This window comes from Octopus sinensis, linkage group LG1, assembly GCF_006345805.1.
Source record: "Octopus sinensis linkage group LG1, ASM634580v1, whole genome shotgun sequence".
NCBI classification, from domain to species: Eukaryota; Metazoa; Mollusca; class Cephalopoda; order Octopoda; family Octopodidae; genus Octopus; species Octopus sinensis.
In genome coordinates this window covers 91,038,350-91,056,396 of record NC_042997.1, presented here as the reverse complement: position 1 = coordinate 91,056,396, position 18,047 = coordinate 91,038,350, and the positions used below count along the sequence as shown (strand labels likewise).

At 33.2% G+C, this 18,047-nt stretch overlaps 1 protein-coding gene across 4 annotated transcripts in view; it reads right to left on the bottom strand.

Annotated features, from left to right (window-relative positions):
• Nucleotides 1-18,047, bottom strand: part of LOC115215103 (myb-like protein A) — a 106,955-nt gene that overhangs the window by 62,242 nt on the left and 26,666 nt on the right. Inside the window, exons 1-3 of one of the 4 annotated variants that reach the window (XM_029784276.2) lie at nucleotides 15,786-17,203; nucleotides 11,534-11,726; nucleotides 4,060-4,101 (exon numbers count right to left, since the gene is read on the bottom strand). In XM_029784276.2, coding sequence (XP_029640136.1) covers nucleotides 4,060-4,101; nucleotides 11,534-11,726; nucleotides 15,786-15,852 — 302 coding nt within the window. In that variant the 5' untranslated portion in view covers nucleotides 15,853-17,203. Of the gene's footprint in view, nucleotides 1-4,059; nucleotides 4,102-11,533; nucleotides 11,727-15,674; nucleotides 17,206-18,047 lie in introns of those variants that run through there. The other 3 variants (XM_029784291.2, XM_036502856.1, XM_029784283.2) reach the window with 3 other exon arrangements.

Genomic DNA, 18,047 nt, shown 5'->3' with positions numbered 1-18,047 from the left:
TGTTTTTTGATATAAATGCACATTCTATTAACAACTGCAATATTTCATCTTATAGCTGTCTGCTTTAAATTTTACATTTTCAACTGTTGCATGTTTTACTAGCATCTACTAAGGACTAATATTTCATTGCTTGGCATATATACACATGTGTGCTTCATTCAAATTTCTTACCTTGTAACTTCTAGAAAAAAGCATATTTTTTAATGAACTTTTCTAAAAATATGCTTCAGATGGTGTAGATTCTGATTATATTGGAATTTGTTGTTAAAAAAACTTTCCCATGGACAGGGAAGGGAGTTTTGGGAAACTCACACAAGTCAGCTTTGTTTCCACATAACTTTCAGAAAAATGAGTATTTTTAATGAAATTTTCTACAAATACCTTTCAGAGTGTGTAGATTACAATTATATCAGAATTTTATATGGAAAAAAAAAAAAAGTTTGCTCACACACATACATACATACTGACACACATCACAAACACCTATATAATGAAATTTGAAATTTCAAAAAAAAATTGTGATGTACATGAGTATGTATGTGTGCTTGCTCAACATTTCTCTTTTCACAGTAAATTCCAAAATAATTGTAATTTACATATTCTTAGAGGTATTTCTAGAAAATTTCATTTTTACAAATACCCATTAACAGAATAGTGCTCATATAAATTTGAACTTGAATTGCAAATTCTTCATCCAGGAGTACTTCCACATTGTGGCTCTAAGAGAAATCGAAGGAGAGCTGATTTTCTTAGTGTTCAGTATTTTTTTATACTCTATGTAAATATATTTATATACATGTAGGTATATGTATATATGTAAAGGCTAATTGTGTTTATCTGCATGTAAATTTCAACTATATATAATATATATAGATCTTTTTAATTTGTTTTTATGGGAAACTTTTTGAATAAGCAAAGCTCCTATTCCATTATGCCGGCTACAGTCTATTGATGCTAACTGATGAACCAGTTTTTCAGGGTTGCATCAAACTGTACAGATATAATGTAGGATAAATATAGTAGTAATAACTATAATGCTTTGATGGAATTTATAAATATTCTATGCACATTTTCATATGTGATTTGTGGAAACGTGTAGCGATGTATTTAAATATCTATAAATTCCATCCAAGGATTATAATTACTACTATATATATTGGATTGGCAGGAAAGTAATTTCATTTTACGCAAATAGATAGAATTATGATCTTTGCGAATGACTTTTGTCAATGTTATGATTTTTTTTTACTTTTGGCAATTGATACTTTCAGCTTACTTTAGAAGCATATTGTGTGCGGTTTTGTTTACAGCTATTAGTTCAATGTCAATTTTAATATGGAGTGCAAAAACGAACATTTTCGCCATATTTTGCTTTTTTCTTTCTGTAAAGGCAAGAAAGCTGCTGAGACTCACAAAGAGATATGTGAAGTTTATGGTGTTGATTGCGTAACAGAATGCACATGTCAGAAATAGTTTTAAAAATTCCATTCTGGTCGACCTACTGAACTTGATGATGACTAAACCAAAGCCATAATTCAATCTCATATTCATATAACTGTGTGAAAGATTGCAGAGAGGTGAAATGTATCACACACAACAATTGTAAAACTGGATTGTCTACAATAACATCAATTGAAAACAATCATGGTCCAAGCGTAATGAACCAGCACAAACCACACTAAAAGTTGAATTGTATCAAAAAGAGGTCATGCTGTCAATTTGGTGGGATTACAAAGGTGTTGTGCATTTTGAGCTGCTTCCAAGGAACCAAATGATCAATTTAGATGTTGCTGTCAACAACTAATGAAACTGGAGGAAGCAATCAAAGAAAAATGGCTAGAACTGGCAAATCACAAAGGCAACGTGTTCCACCATGATAACGCTAGACCACACATGTCTTTGCTACTCATGAAAAATTATTGGAGCTTGGTTGGGAAGTGATGTCACATCCACAATATAGCCCTGACCTTGCACCATTACAGATTACTATTTACTTCGAAGTTTGCAAAATTCTTTGAATGATAAAACTTTCAATAATGATGATGATCTGAAATCGCACTTACTTCAGTTTTTGGCTGATAAGGACCAGAAGTTTTATGAGCACGGAATCATGAAGTTGATAGAAAGATGGCAAAAAGTCATTAAAACAAAATGGAAAATATATAATTGATTAAAGTTCATTCTTTGCATGAAAAAAAAATGACTTTTATTTCACACTAAAAAACCAAAATTACTTTCTTCCCAACAAAAAAAAGTAATATATATATATATATATATATATATAGATAGATAGATAGATAGATAGATAGATAGATAGATAGATAGATAGATATAACCATAAAACTAGAAAGATTTTAATATCCTAGCATAATAAAACTACCAATGAAGCTATCATGTAATCATATAATATCAATATATAATAAAACTAAGAACAAAACTACCATATACCATGAACCCTTTAACAATTTCAACCTGATGAGAATGAAGGGCAATTCAAAATATCAAGACCTAAGATAAAAAAGATTGACAGACAACAAGTATATGAAATATATATGCCCATCCTCAGCTGCTTAATAGATATCACTATGGTTTCAACACCTGGTCAGTACTCTCAATCTGGCAGTATCAACAGCATAAAAAGCATAAAAATTGCCCGGGAATAAACAGACAAGCAGAAATGAAACAGTACATGTCCACTACATACATGTGTATATGTGTGTACACACACATACATACATATTTTTATACAGTTGTATTTATATGTGCACACACATATAAAAATTCATATGTAAGCATACATACAAACATGTGTATGTACATATTTAACTATACATTTACATACGCACACACATGCAGGTAGGTATATACATATATATTTTCGCCATATTGATGTAAAGATATTTACATACACATAAATACAGATTATATATATAAACATGCACAGATATGTACTTGCATGTATATGTATGCATATACATGTAAGTACATCTCTCTCTCTCTCTCTCCCTCATGGTGTCAAAGCCTGAAGTAATTATTGGGTTAATGGATTTGCATAAAACTGAACTAACTTCATTTTGACGATATATAAAATGTAACATCAAATGCATTTCAGGAGTTTGTATGAAACAAGATCACATACAAGAATTTTTTCTTCAGCAAACAAAATCTTAACACATTTTTGATTTTTGTTTTAACCCCTATTCCATAGATCCAGCCTTTCTTACTTACCCAACAATGTCATCCTAAAAATAAACAATACTATCAAAATCTCAAAACTATGAGATAATGCATGATTAATTTTTTTTAATGTGAATACATAAGCATTACATTTGACAGATGAATCTGAAAGCTAAAGGATTAAGTATTTACTGTTTTTATTTGCTAATTTAAGTTTCAGTCACCAGATTAATCATTTCAAAAATATTTTCCTAAATTCATTAATTTCAAAACTAATTGAAATGAAGGCAGTGTGTTTTAATGGTAATGAAAGTGTTAAAAGTCCCAAAGGCATAACTCTTGCCTTTTAAGATTAAATGTCAATAGGTGAGGGACCTAAAATGCAGCCTGATGATTATATCAGTGGTCTAATTAAAATAGAGGGTTTGAAATTGGAGACAGTGTAAGATACTATAAATTGACCTGTCAGAATTGGACTTGAAGATCTTTGTACTTACTTCACAGCCTTGATTTTACCAAGGAAATAATACATATCTAAATGAAACAGAATTATAATCTTTGAAACAACTATTATTTATAAGTACCCAAATATTTGTGTTTTGTATGATAGGATTATACTAATGTGAAAAAAGTTGGCATAAAAAGAAAAATGAGCCAATTCATAATAAAATGGAAGCAAAAAAAATGAAGTGCTTAATTTCTGAACATATACAGATACTTTTTTTCTATCGCAGACAAGCAAAATAAAAAGACTAAAAAGAGATATTTCAGAGGTTGGTTCCTTGGAAGATATTACAAAATAAATAAAAATAATATAAAATAAATTTTTAAATTATTATAAAACAAAATTAGATTTCATGTACACATAAATTCAGATATTACCTATTTTTTTCCAATTTGTTGTGAACCTCACGTGTTCCAGCCCTGAAATTAACAGTAGCAAATTAAGTAAAAGAAATATTTTTATAAAACATTAAATAAATAAATAAATAAATAGCTAAGTAATAAAAAAAATATTCCCCCCAAAAAAATAAATAAATAAAATTGTAATTAGTCATTAAGAGCTAAATATTTAACATTTGAGCAGAGAAAATATTAAACTAATTCAACAAGAGGATTTATTTACATAATGTAAACAGATTAGTCATTAATGCTTCATGCAATAAACATTGGTTACATACACAAAATTCAGTTTCTAAAAGATAGCTACTAAACCAAAGAATCTTTTCTATCAAGATATCAACTCTAAGTATAAACGGTTTATAACAGAATTTCAACTCTATCATTTAGCTGATACCAGAATCTCTTGGAAACTATATAAAATTCATATTTCAAGATGGCTTACTTTCAGTTAACGGTCTACTAATAATGTTAATTATCTGTATTAATATAATCATGAATCACATGATCTATTAAGTCTTTAATTGTTAGTAGAACTAATTAGGGAAATAAAACAATGAGTAAACAAATAACATCTCATCAGGTTTGCTAGGATTTCTTTTGCTTCAGAATGAAACTCTTTCTGAGAAGTGAGAAAAATGATATTTGACCTTTATTACACATTTATATTTTATTGACACTGAAAAGGTGAAAGATGAAGTAGACTCTTGTGGTATTTTAACAATAAATAGTTTACCAAACTAGGTACCAAATATGAAGCATCACATGGACATAATAAAGCTAAATGCTAAAGAAGTCTGCTTCACTCTTACAACATTTCAAGTTCAATCAAACTGCATGGCACCTTGGGCAAATGTCTTTTAGCCATACCTTTGAGGTAAACCCAAACCAAGTAAAACTGGGTAAACAAAACTATAAGGAGCTCATGAGATGGAGCCCATAATTCAAAGGCCCGGCCTTGTCATATACTCTGTCATGCTGATTCAACCTATGAAGTATATTAACCCTTTTGATACCAACCAGCCTAAAACCGCCTCTGGCTTTGTAGTACAAATGTCTTGTTTTCAAAAGTCCTGAATTAAAATCTTCCACCAAACCTTAGTTACAATTTCCTAACACTAGTTAAGTTATTTTACTAAATTCTTTGTTATATTTAAAATTAATTGAAAGAAACATAGAGCATCTCAATAGAAATATGGTAATAAAAGGGTTAAGAGTAAACGTGTTTGTGGAACACCCAGCCACTCACATGCTTATTCAATAAGCAGGTAGTTTAGCTGATCAAATAATTGAATACTAGTCATTGAAACCAATGGAGATCCATTACTGTATGCATACAGTGCGACTGCATAATTCAACTAGATAAATCTACATATTTAATGAAGTGCTCTAGTATGACCAAAGCCTCTGGTTGAAACCAGTAAAAGAATAAAAAGGATATAAGATGATAGAAACAATCAGAAACTAATATACAGGACGGGGCAGAGAGGATGGATGTTTTTGAAATGGCTATTACTCAGCCCCAGGGGGAGGGACATATGTTTGACAGGTACCATTCAGTCTTTGGTATCTTAGCTTTGCTTGGAGGCATTCCACTGAACTTGGCATTGGTAATCGATCAGTAAGGCATATTTTACATGAAGACCTGCATTTCCACCCATACAAATTGGTCGTTGGGCAACAATTGAAACCATGGGACTATACACAGTGGCTTAACTTCACACATTAGATGGAAGCAATTTTTGAGGAAAATGACAACTTCATTTTGTAAATGAGTGATAAAGTTCATTTTCATTTCAGTGGCATGTCATTATTGGGCTCTTGAAAATCTGAGAGAACTGCACAGCCCAAAAGTGATGGTCTGGTGTACTGTTGGAAAAGCTGCCGTTGTTAGCCCTTACTTTTTTGAAGACAATAATGGAAAAGCTGTTTCTGTGAACTCCGAGCATTACATTGAGATGATAAACAACTTCTTTATGCCTGAATTATGAAAATATATGCCTATTCAACATGTGTGGTTTCAGCAGGATGGGGTGATGGCCCACACAGCCAGAGCATCAATGGACGTTTTTCACCCTCTCTTAGGTGACCACCTCATTCCAGGTTTGCTTGACCCTCTCAGTCCCTTGATTTGTCTATGTGTGATTATTTCTAGTGGGGAAACTTCAAGGCACGTGTGTATGCGCTTAAGCCCTGTACATTGGATGATTTGAAGGAAGCTATTTGTGTGGAAGACACCCAAATCAACAGAGGAATGCTGGAGAGAGTGGAGGCCAATTTCCAAGAACGCCTTCAGAAATGCACTAATGAAAACAGACACCACATGATGGATGTTGTTTTCCACACTTGATTATGACAAATGCTAATTCAATACAAACACATTGATGGCAATAAAATTTGTCAGCAGCTAAAATTAGTGATCTTGTGAATTTTTCAAAAACATCCATCCTCTATGCCTCACCCAGTATTACCAAGTTTTCATTTCTCGGCCTATTAACCAGGTTACAATTTTATTTATCATCCAAATCATTGTCATCATCGTTATTATTCATAAATACATTAGAGCAGCAATTTTTCAATAGCCAGATGTCTTTTCATTTAGTTCCTCAGTGTTCTGGCAGAATTAGAATTCAAGGCAATAAAATACTAAAGTCTTAAGTTACAATGAATAACTAGTTGTTACACACTTCATCACCTCAGTAATTCCCCATTCCCATTTTGTTTTAAGCCAACAAGGAAAAATATACATGTGAAATCCACCAGAAATATACTGCAGATAACATCCTGCCATCTTTTAAAAAAGGCCTGTCAGATGTTGTCTTGGGTTCCCTGTATATAGGAAAAAGATGAGATGGCCACAACTGGAATACCTTTGATCATAGGTCTACTCAATCAAGGCTGACCTAGGGTGAAACACTAACAACAACACCCATTTTGGTTGATTCAGTTTTATTTTAACAAAGGCATGGCCATGTGGTTTATTTTACTTCCCAGCCATATGATTTGGGGTTTAGTCACACCATGTAACACCTTGGGTGTCTTCTACTATAGCCCAAAGCTGACCAAAGCCTTGCGAGTGAATTTAGCAGATGGAAACTGAAAGAAGATCATTGTATGTATGAGTGTGTGTGTCTTCTGTGTCTGTTTACAGCTTGCCTTCTTCAGTGGAAATTTGTAATGCACAAGCAGTGTCGTTGTCAGTTCTCTTGTCAACTAATTGTTCTTTTCAAACCTTCAAAGCCACATGAAATAAGGTCAGTTACTTGAAAAAGCAGGTACAGTTTTAATGACTAGAAGGGCATTTCATTGCAAAATACTGCCCCAATAACAAATTTACCTAACCCATGCAAGCTTGGAAAAACAGACACAAAAATAAACTTATGGAATAAATTCCAGGTTAGTGGAAAATTAAGTTGATCTAAATAGGATTTAACCCTTTAGTATTAATATTTCTCAGTCAAACGTAATGCTTATTTATTCACATTGATTTCAATTATTCATGCATTATCTCATCACTTCAAGATTTCAATGATGTGATTGTATATTTTTAGAATGACATTGTAGGATAGGTGTGATATGCTGGATCTGATCAGTTTGAACATAAAACAAGTAGAATATTTAGATTGGATTTGGCAAGTTTAAATGCTAATGAGTTAAACCAGAGTCATGTTTTAAACTTGCTATTAACAAGTGTGAATTTTGACATGCTTATTAATGTTTTAGCTCATATACTCAATACACTCTAATATGCAAATGAAATATGAACTTTCAAACTACTACAAACAACACAAAAACTATAACTTCCTCAAAGTATAAAGAATCAGATATGATTTTATAATCTAAGCTTGTTCAGTGAATTGACAAAGGTAACTATAGAGACATCTCCACTCCTTCCAAAGACAGCAGCAGCTGCATGATAGTAACCTGAATAGCCAATGAACAAAAATTGGGATAATCCCTCTAATCAAACAATAGCTAAGCCACAAGAAAATTCATCATTTCTTTATCTACAGAATAATTAAGAATAAGACCATCAAGAGTTTGAGCCACCAACAAATATACTAATTCCTTTTATACTCCAAACCAATATATTTTTAAGAGGACCTCAGCAATCAATAAACTAAACCAATAGATAAGAGTGAACAGATTATAAAGACAGTCATATCAACACAATCTTACTGCTGCCATCTTTCAATGGAAAACATTTGAATTTTAAAATTTACAAATGAAAGTTAATTTTATAACAAATCAAACATTCTCTTTTTATTAATGAAAACAATTTTCCAACACATTAAAAAATTTTCAAAGCATATAGTGATACAAATCTTTTTTAAATCCTATAAAAAATTGAAAAAGGAAAACAAATATTTTGAAATGAAAACCAACAATTTTTTTCTCATGGAAATAAATGAAAAACAGATATGTAGACAGATATAGCCTGTATCAAATTAGATGCTGTTCATGAGTAGAGCCTGTTGCACAGTTGCAAAGGCAGAGGTATCTTGCTTTAATGAATACATATCAAATTAGAGAGCTATAAAATGAAATACATTTGAAATTAACTTTATTAATAATAATTCACTCGATGTTAACACTCTCAAGGTTCCTAATTGCTGTAAAAATGACAAAAAAATTATACCTGTTTAATGAGTTTGAGTGTCAAGGAAAGAAACTTAAAAGAGAAAACTCTTGAACTAAAACTTTGGGTTGAGTGTTATGTAAACTGATTATCACAACTGCTCTATGTGATCAAATTAAGTGCAACAGGTAAACTCAGAGGAGGAGGGGTATATCTATGTGTTTTGAGGACTCCCCAAGTTTTATAAGATTGATGCAATTGTTGTTTAATTTGAACATTTGTATGTCAATATTTGCAGGAAAAGCAAGGGTGAGGAGGGAGAATAGACTGTTGCGGTTTGGGAGAAGGAATGGGAAAATGTTCAGTGTCGTACCTAAGAGGTGATTCAGTGTGGATGGCAAAAAGAAAAGACATGGGTTAGGTTAAGAGTTTTCCACTAGGTAATTCAGAAAAGTAGGGCCACAGATCTGTGAGGTAGTGATTATAACATGCTGGCAACTGAATCAAATGGATCTTGTCTTGCAAATTACTTGGTGACTTTGATGGTGCCACATGAAAAGCATCCAGTACATTTAGTAAAGTGGTTGGCATTAGGAAGGACATCCAACTCTAGAAACCATACCAAAGCAGATAATAGAGCTTGGTGCAGTCCTCAGGCTTGCCAGCTCCAGTCAAACTGTCCAACCCATGTCAACATGGAAAATGGTGATATATATATACGGGCTTCTTTCAGTTTCTGTCAACAAAATCCATTCAGAAGGTTTTGATCAACCTGAGCCTACTTGACCCAGGTTCCACACTATGGGGACTGAACTGGAAACCATATGGCTGAAGAAGTAAATTTTTAATCACACAACGACACCTGTATCTACCTCAATGTCATACACATTTTTTTTTTAACTTCCAAATTTAGTTTTTATACAAATGAATATGCCCCAAAGCACACACCTGGTTCAGTTCTTATTTAGTCAAATGTAAAGCAATCAGTAGGATATATAGACAATCTCCAGCACATTGACTTGGCCAGAAAGAGTAGTTGATAGAAAAGACATTAAAAAGTTGTACAGATTCATAACCAATTATCACCATCTTTTATTTTTCACTTGTGGCCATGTTGGGGAACTATCTTGAAGGGTTTTGTCAGACAAATCAACCCAAGTAATTATTTTTAAGCCTTACACTTATTCTAGTGGTCTCTTTTGCTAAGCCAGTAAATTATAGGGACATAAACAAACCAACACTGGTTGTCAAGTGATGATGGGAAATAAACACAAACACACACACACAATGTGCTTCTTTCAGTTTCTGCCAGCCAAATTTACTCACAAGGATTTTATCAGCTCAGCGCTATAGTAGAAGACACTTGTCCAAAATGTCAAACAGTGGAACTGAACCCAAGACCACATGGTTGAGAAGCAACCTTCTTAACCACACAGGAACTTCTGTGCCTTGTGCAGAAATGAAACTGGAATAATGCATACATATACATACACATACATATATACAGACAGATGGATATGGAAGAGTATACAGGAAGTGCATGTGACATGTTAAGTGGTGTGGTATTTGTTATCATATAACAAATAAGAGAAATATTTTTAGAATTTCTGATAGTCAAAATTCAGTGTTAGGACTGAGCAAAGACAAATTTCATAACAGAAAAGCAACAGAATAAAAAAAAATGAAGTGAGTAGAAGAAAAGTTCACTTAAACCTGAAAGATATTTCTTTTCATTCCTTAGGTATTTCAAATTATTTATAATTTCATAAATGAGAAAAAGTTGAGGGTGTGTGAAAGTCTCTTAAACATAATCTATCCTCTCTCTCACGTTTCATTTCCTAGTTTTTAACCAAACAGATTGCAAATAAATTATACATTCTGGGGGAAATCTGGTAAGATTGACAATAACAGCTTCCTAAAAGTTAGGCCAGCAAAACTTGAAAGTTAGTTGTTAGACAAAGCATGAAAATGTTAGATTAGAGACAGTGATATAAGATCAAGACTACAGGAAATATATTGAATGACAAAACACGTCTAACTTATTCCAACATAACAAAATAAATTTTAAAAGAAAGTGTATTATTGCCCAAAGAAACTGCACTTATGACAATATAAAATAAACAGACTTAGTCAAGGATCCTATTCAATCAACAAAGGCATTTCTTAAATACAATCTTTTGGTTCCACTGTGTATGTCAGGTTAAGCATCTGATTTTATTCAATTAACCTTCATTGACATTTTATTCTTCTAAGATACCATCCATATAACTATTTATCAATACTAATACTTTGTAACTAAGTAAAAATGCCGTTAAGCTTAATCTCAGTAGTAAAGATACTACTTCTGTATAGTTATCTTTTATCTTTTACTTGTTTCAGTCATTGGATTGCAGTCACCACCTTGAAAGGTTTTAGTCAAATAAATCGATTGCAGTGCTTATTTTTTAAAGCCAGTACCTATTCTGTTAGTCTTTTGCTGAACCACTAAGTTACAAGGACATAAACCAATAGTAGTTATCAAAGCTGTGGTGGGGAACAAACAAAAAAACACACACACCCATGTAGTTATATACATACATATATATACAATAGGTTTCTTTTAGATTCCATCCACCCACAAAGCTTTGGTCAGCCTGGGGTTATAGCAGAAGACACTTGCCCAAGGTGCTATGAAATGGCACTGAACCCAGAACCATGTGATTGGGAAGCAAACTTTTTACTATAGTCATGGCTGCAATTATGATTCAATTCAATTTTCCCATGAATTTTAGTCTTATGGCAGGATAGCACTGTTAAAGCAACTGTAAATCTTACCTTTACTTAAGAAATGGTGAAGAGGATCAGTAAAAAATGAAAAAATCAATGTTGTTTACTTACCCGCCAGCACGTCTTTTGTCAGCTTTATCTTCTGAACCTGGTGATTTGTTAGCATTATCTATGTGTGGTGGTGAACTAACTGAAGATGACGATGATGATGGTGGAGGAGGTGGTGGTGGTGGTGGCGGTGGTGGTGGTGGTGAAGTTTGAATTTGTTCATAAAAGTTGAATTTAGCTTGATCGATATCTTCCCCTGCACAGAAGAGAGAGAAAAAGAAAGAAAAAAGAACAAGAGACATTACAAGCAGAAAATATAATTGTTGAACATTTAAGTTCACCTTTTGTTATAACTGAGAGCTACAACTGGTCAAACTATTAGGATACTAGGCCATTGGCCAATGAGATTATTGAGTTCATTCATACCCCATCACCAGCACAGACATAAAAAAAAAATTTAATCTGAATGCCTAAATTCACCAAGTCTAAAAGTTGATTATAGCATTGTATATCTGACAAGTTTTAATCAGCTGACAGAGCATCACTTAACACAAAGATAAGTAACAGGAAACCACTTAAGATTCACTAGCAACCCAATGGGTTAAGAAGTTGTTAGTAATGAAACAATATGGAAAATATAGTAAAGAATTTTATTAGATGAAAGGATATTGTTTAAGGTCTAAGGCTAAACACAAACTATGACAAACAGAATATATTTTCATCCTAATGATTTTAGACAGTGGATTACCCAGATTTTATCTTCCATCTATTTAACACCATGACATCAGAACTAAACACCAACTTTTAAAAGTCATTCAAGAGCTATATACAATATATTTATGAGATAGGAATGGCTAGGTAGTTTCTTTGCATGCTTGTTTACTACGAATTGTAAGATGCCCTGCATCCTACATACTAGATCATAAATATAAGACTCTTCAAATATAGTTAGCACTTATAAGAGCTGGGTGCAGAATTCAATCACTAGAGAGGCACATATGTATCTGATAGGCCCCTTCAAAAAAAAAAACCTTTAAGACTGTACAATCCCTTGAATTTTGATAGTTCAACCCATCCCACAAAACTCAAAGTAATCTCATTCTGTCTTGCAAATTTTTTCAGAGGCATTGTATCAAACTGTTTTAGTATTTTTTTAAAAATCAACAATCTGAACACATCCTGTGGAAAACAGAAATCTGTCACATAGACTGTACCTGTTCTTGGGTAGTGGATTTAAATCATTTGACTCTGAGTACCTTTAGAGGGATCCACTATGTTGCAAATATTCAGACTAGGTCTCTAGTCCAAGGATAACTCAGTATACTTGTGTGTTGCTTCCTACTGCAGCAACACATAAGATGTGGTTTATTCTCCCTTTCCTCCATCAAGTCTTGGAGACTGCAAAAGGTCATGGTCATTCACTGCCCTGTCTCCTCTAAGCCATATAAAAAAATAATAAAACAGCATTCATCTTCACCTCATTGTTTCTTTTCACTTTCTTTTTCTCCATTCAGCCTACCATTTTCAAAATATCATATTTCTATAAGCAATCCTTTAACCAGGATTAAAGCCCAATAATACAAACAATTAGGAAATTCTATTCTACCAAGAAAAATAGTCAGTACAAAAATAAAGTTTATTTCTTTAAATGATTTGTTATGCTGCCATCTTTTACAGATTTTGACATTCTTATATCATAAAATTATATGATCCCCTAAAATCTGACTTCAACAAACTTGAAAATAAATAATATTTATAATATACTTCACATATACGAATTACAAATTCATATATATATACATATATGAATTTGTAATTCGTATATGTGAGTCAAAAATGTAATATTGTGGCTTTTATACCTCTTCTTAAGAAGCATTTGCCAAGTATTTAAAACTGTGTGTGTTTGTGATGAATTCCATAAATGATTTCTTGCAGAGTCAAAGCACCTTAAAAAACCCGGAAATTTGTGACACTGATGTCTTTCTCAAGGATTTTGATGGTTTAACAATTGAAGTAGTCATAACTGAGTACTGAAATTGAGAACATATTCTATAGCCATTGAAAGTAAATTAAATTCTTACAAGACACTGAAACTGTCTCCAAGCTGACGTACCCAATATTACCTGCCCATTTGTTTAATAAACAGACTGTTGCCAGAGAGCAAAAGAGTAAACTGAGATTAAAATCGATTTCGGAGTTAGTCTTTGACTGCAAAATGTATGACAAAGAAAGTGAGAATAAATTTCTTGTGACATAAATTTCGATTACCAGATTTCAAAAGTTTATTTCCTTGGAGTCTTAATTTGATACACATGAATTTTCAAGACCATTCTCAGCAAGTTCTCCAGTGTATCAAAGCAGCTAATTTAAATAATCACTCATGTAGGGAATTATTAAAAGGTCAAGATTTCAATGCCAAACAAACAAGGTCGAGCTGACATTTCCTTCAGTCTTATATTAAGACTTTGTCCCTTCCTTTATGATGTAACATGAAAAGGAAATTCCACCTGCGCACACGCATATATACACACACAACACTAGGCATTATTACAACGTAAATTTTATTAGAACAATTAAACAAAACATCAACAAAATCTTATTCCATTTGTTGAGACTCATTGTGGGCTACATGCACACAAAATAAGGTGCTAATGAATCAAAACAATATAACAGTGACATAAACTATGGAAGTGTCATAGCTGGTTAATAACGATCATCATTTGTGTCAATGAATAGTGTAATTCGAAGTTTGAGGGATCGTGTCCTATTCACGACTTGTTTATAGACAATACATTCTCTGAAAGGGGGTATGGGATGATTTGAAACTAATATTCTGTCCACCCAAGCACCGAAACAGTTATCAAAAATACCAAACAACGTTGATAGTTTCAACAGTAAATATATTTTAATGCTAACAATCAAGTATAACTTGGTATTTTATCCAGAAAATATATGTGCGTTTCTAATATATTAAAAAAAAAATTACCTGTGGACAACCACTAAAAGTATTTTTAGATTTCTGATTATGCTTTTTAGAGAAGGGAGGGAGAGAGAGGTGCGTCTGCAAATAGTGCCAACACCATGAGGAGGCATAAGACACATGCCAGAGTGAGACTAATAGATTTATAAACAAACAGGAAGCAATAAGTCGGTTGCCTCTCTTTCAAAAACACCTCCTACAAATCGGCAATTAATGCACAGAAAATTTAAATTATAATAATTAGCTGCTCACAAACGCAAACAGGGGCGCAGACATTATACACATATATCATATACAAACACATGCATGTAACCAGGAAAATTTACCAAAAAAATCTTGAAATACATAGGCGATGCAAACTTTAGTATCGAGTAGAGTTTATTTTTGTCCACATCACTCATAGTTTTCTTTGAAACATTAACTAATATATTATCGACTGTCAAGTGGTAAATTTTAGTACAGATCAAATAGCACGATTTTTAACAGGTTACATTTCTAACCTAACGATGGGATGTTGAAATCAGGATCTGCAGAAATTGTATAGAGAAAATATTTATAGCACGAAAATCATATGAATTGAGATTATTAGTCTGACTAAATATTCAGTTCAATCAAGAAACTGGTTAGAAATATCAATATTAAAAAAATTAAGGCGATCAGTAGATTTATTGAGTTTTATTCATTAGTATAGCAATGTAAGGCAAAATATACGAAAGCAGGATGTGAATAAACATTAATATACAGGAAAATAAGACATTTGTGTACATGGAAAGAAAGTGCAAACAGGTTTACATGCATCGGTGTATATTGAAATTGGGATTATGTGAGAAATGGATAGATCCAACAAAGGAATGAGCTTTTGACAATAAGTGAGCATGAAATGGGTTTCATCACAAGGTTTGGGGCAGACGATAGCTTTTGTGACTAGTGTATAAATGGAAAGCTTTTGTGATTATTGCTTAAAGAGTTTAGTTCTTCGTATTTCACAAACAAGTTAGCAACATGACAGTGAGATCAATCTCACAGAAAGGTTTATATACATATATACACAACAGAAAAAAGAACTGGTACCAGCAGTAGCCAAAGACCTGAATATCAAAGCAGGCTTAATGCGAGAGTTGTGGGGAGTTGCAAAGCTGAGCAAAGGCAACAGCAGGTGCGCAGTGGTGCATCGGCTGTATATGTTATCAGGGAAAAGGAAAGAGGGGAAAGGGAAATATGTACCAGCTATTAAGAAGATGGAGCCGTTGTTGCTGCTGCCTCAGCTGCTATTGTTGTTAAAAGTCGATGTCTGCTGGTACCAAAGCCAAAGAGACCATGTGCTTTTCTACTCACCACGTGCTTTGGCACGAGATTTCCATTCCACATAATCCGCCGCCGCCAACAACGTCTCCAGACTCATAGCCTGCCGTCTCTCTCCTCAACTCTCGCTTGCCTCCGTAGTTTCCAGATCTTTCCAAAAACTTTTAAAGGACTCTTGGATTTCTCAAGATGTCTTCTCCCCTCCTCCCCAGCAATTAGTAAATCCTCTCCGGTCAAGAGAGTGCACCGTCACGTGTTTTTCTCGTCACGACTTGCTTTGTCTTTGTCTTTTTTTCTTTTTTTTTTTTTACCGACGGAGTAAGTTGTGCAATCAATATTCACGTTCGAATCACTGATATAAACATAAAAAGACTTGTTTAAGGCAAATATTGACTAAGGTAATGTAATGATAGGAATGACAATAAACTCACGTCGCGTTGTGATCTGATTTTATAATGAAATAAGGCTACTGATGCATTAGGTTATCGATGTGCATCTATTATGGCCTCTGCTGCTTACTCCAGAATGCAGACGCTATATATTTGCAACAAGAAAAACACATGTAGAAGGAGCACGTGAAAAGATGGAAAAGAATACACAAAATACAGAATGCTAGGTCTTCCTAGCAGGACAAGTTGGATGGGCTGATTTTGTCTTTCTAAGTGTGAAACAATCACACTGATTTCCTTTTTCTTTCACTTACGTTCTTTTTGTTTTTATTCTCCTGATTTTAACACATTTTATGTCGATCGGTAAACTACCGATTGCATTTATACGACTAAAGAAGCTATGTAGGATTTGCTCATTCATACGACATATTTCAGAAGATACGACATACCATCAGTTCAAACGTAAATGGGGTGGGAAGTATTCAACATCCGACGTACTATTTCATGAGATTTTAAATTTACATTAGTGTCTAGTATTTCCTTTCATTTCTCATTTCCACGATTCATCTATTAACATGACACTTTTTTTTTTCCTAGATGAATACGATTTGTATAATCCAGTCTATAAGCATGTGGCCTGTAAGGTGCGTCCCACTCCCACTTCTCGGGTATATATATATCTCTCTCAAGTGCCAAAAATGAGTATCCTTCGTGACTGTATATGTTTTTGTATTCATGTAATTTGTATAGATTTTCTTCGATTATGATGTATATCTGTATTATTCCATGTCTAGCAATGTTATATGGTCTTATGAGAGACAATGTATCATGGCGGCAGCACATCAAAACATGACAGAACACCGATGACGCTGCGAACACGTGGAGCAATGATAGACAACTCTTACCGGATCGACCAATGCTACTACCCTGATGTGTACAATCGGCAACCTCATTGTCCAATCATAGCAGCTTGTTTTGACGTCATCACCATGGAGCTTGCGGATGCCCCGCCTTCACCACGTTGGTAAAAATCACATGGCTGCTTCTACGTGCTTGTTGAGCAGGACTGTTTTTCAGCCATAAGAAACTAAACATTCGATACCGCTATTTCTATGTTCGGTCGATTTTTTTTTCAAGAATTGTTCCCGAATAAAATCATATTATCCTTTGAAAGCATTTGACTCGATTTCAATGCATGACGTTCAACTTTTCTGAATGTGTTGTTTATTATTAGCCTATCTACCATGTGTTTCCTTTATTTATTTCTCTCTCTCTCTCTCTCTCTCTCTCTCATTAAATAGGTGTGTATGTACGTATTTTACTTTCAAAGCTGATCTCTTAAGAGTTAGTTGGTTATAGGAACGCGCTTCTAAATACTCATATATTTAAATATATTTCCACAACATTTCAATAATTCCACCTAATTTAATGTTCATATGATCTAATAAGTAACAATAGAAATGTATGACCCATGACACAACAATCGAAGGATACTCATTTTACAATGTAAATAATCTAAATACACAGATTTGATCTGCCATCGAATAATACTAACGCAGTTTCGACATAACTTCTGAACAATACACACACACACACTATATATATATATATATATATATATCCGCTGCATGTGTATATATAAATACGTTATATGTATACACACATATACGTATATTTGTGATTGTGTGTATAAATATACATACATATAATGTATATATCATAGATACATTACATAGTAAACAGATATGTATACATTACTACTACTACTTTTATCGACAGAATTTAGAATAAATCAAGGGCCTAGAATCTCATACAAATATACACACACACACAGAAAAAGAGAGATATGTGTGTGTACTATTTGCAATATAAAACACATACACACATAATACAGATATATATTATC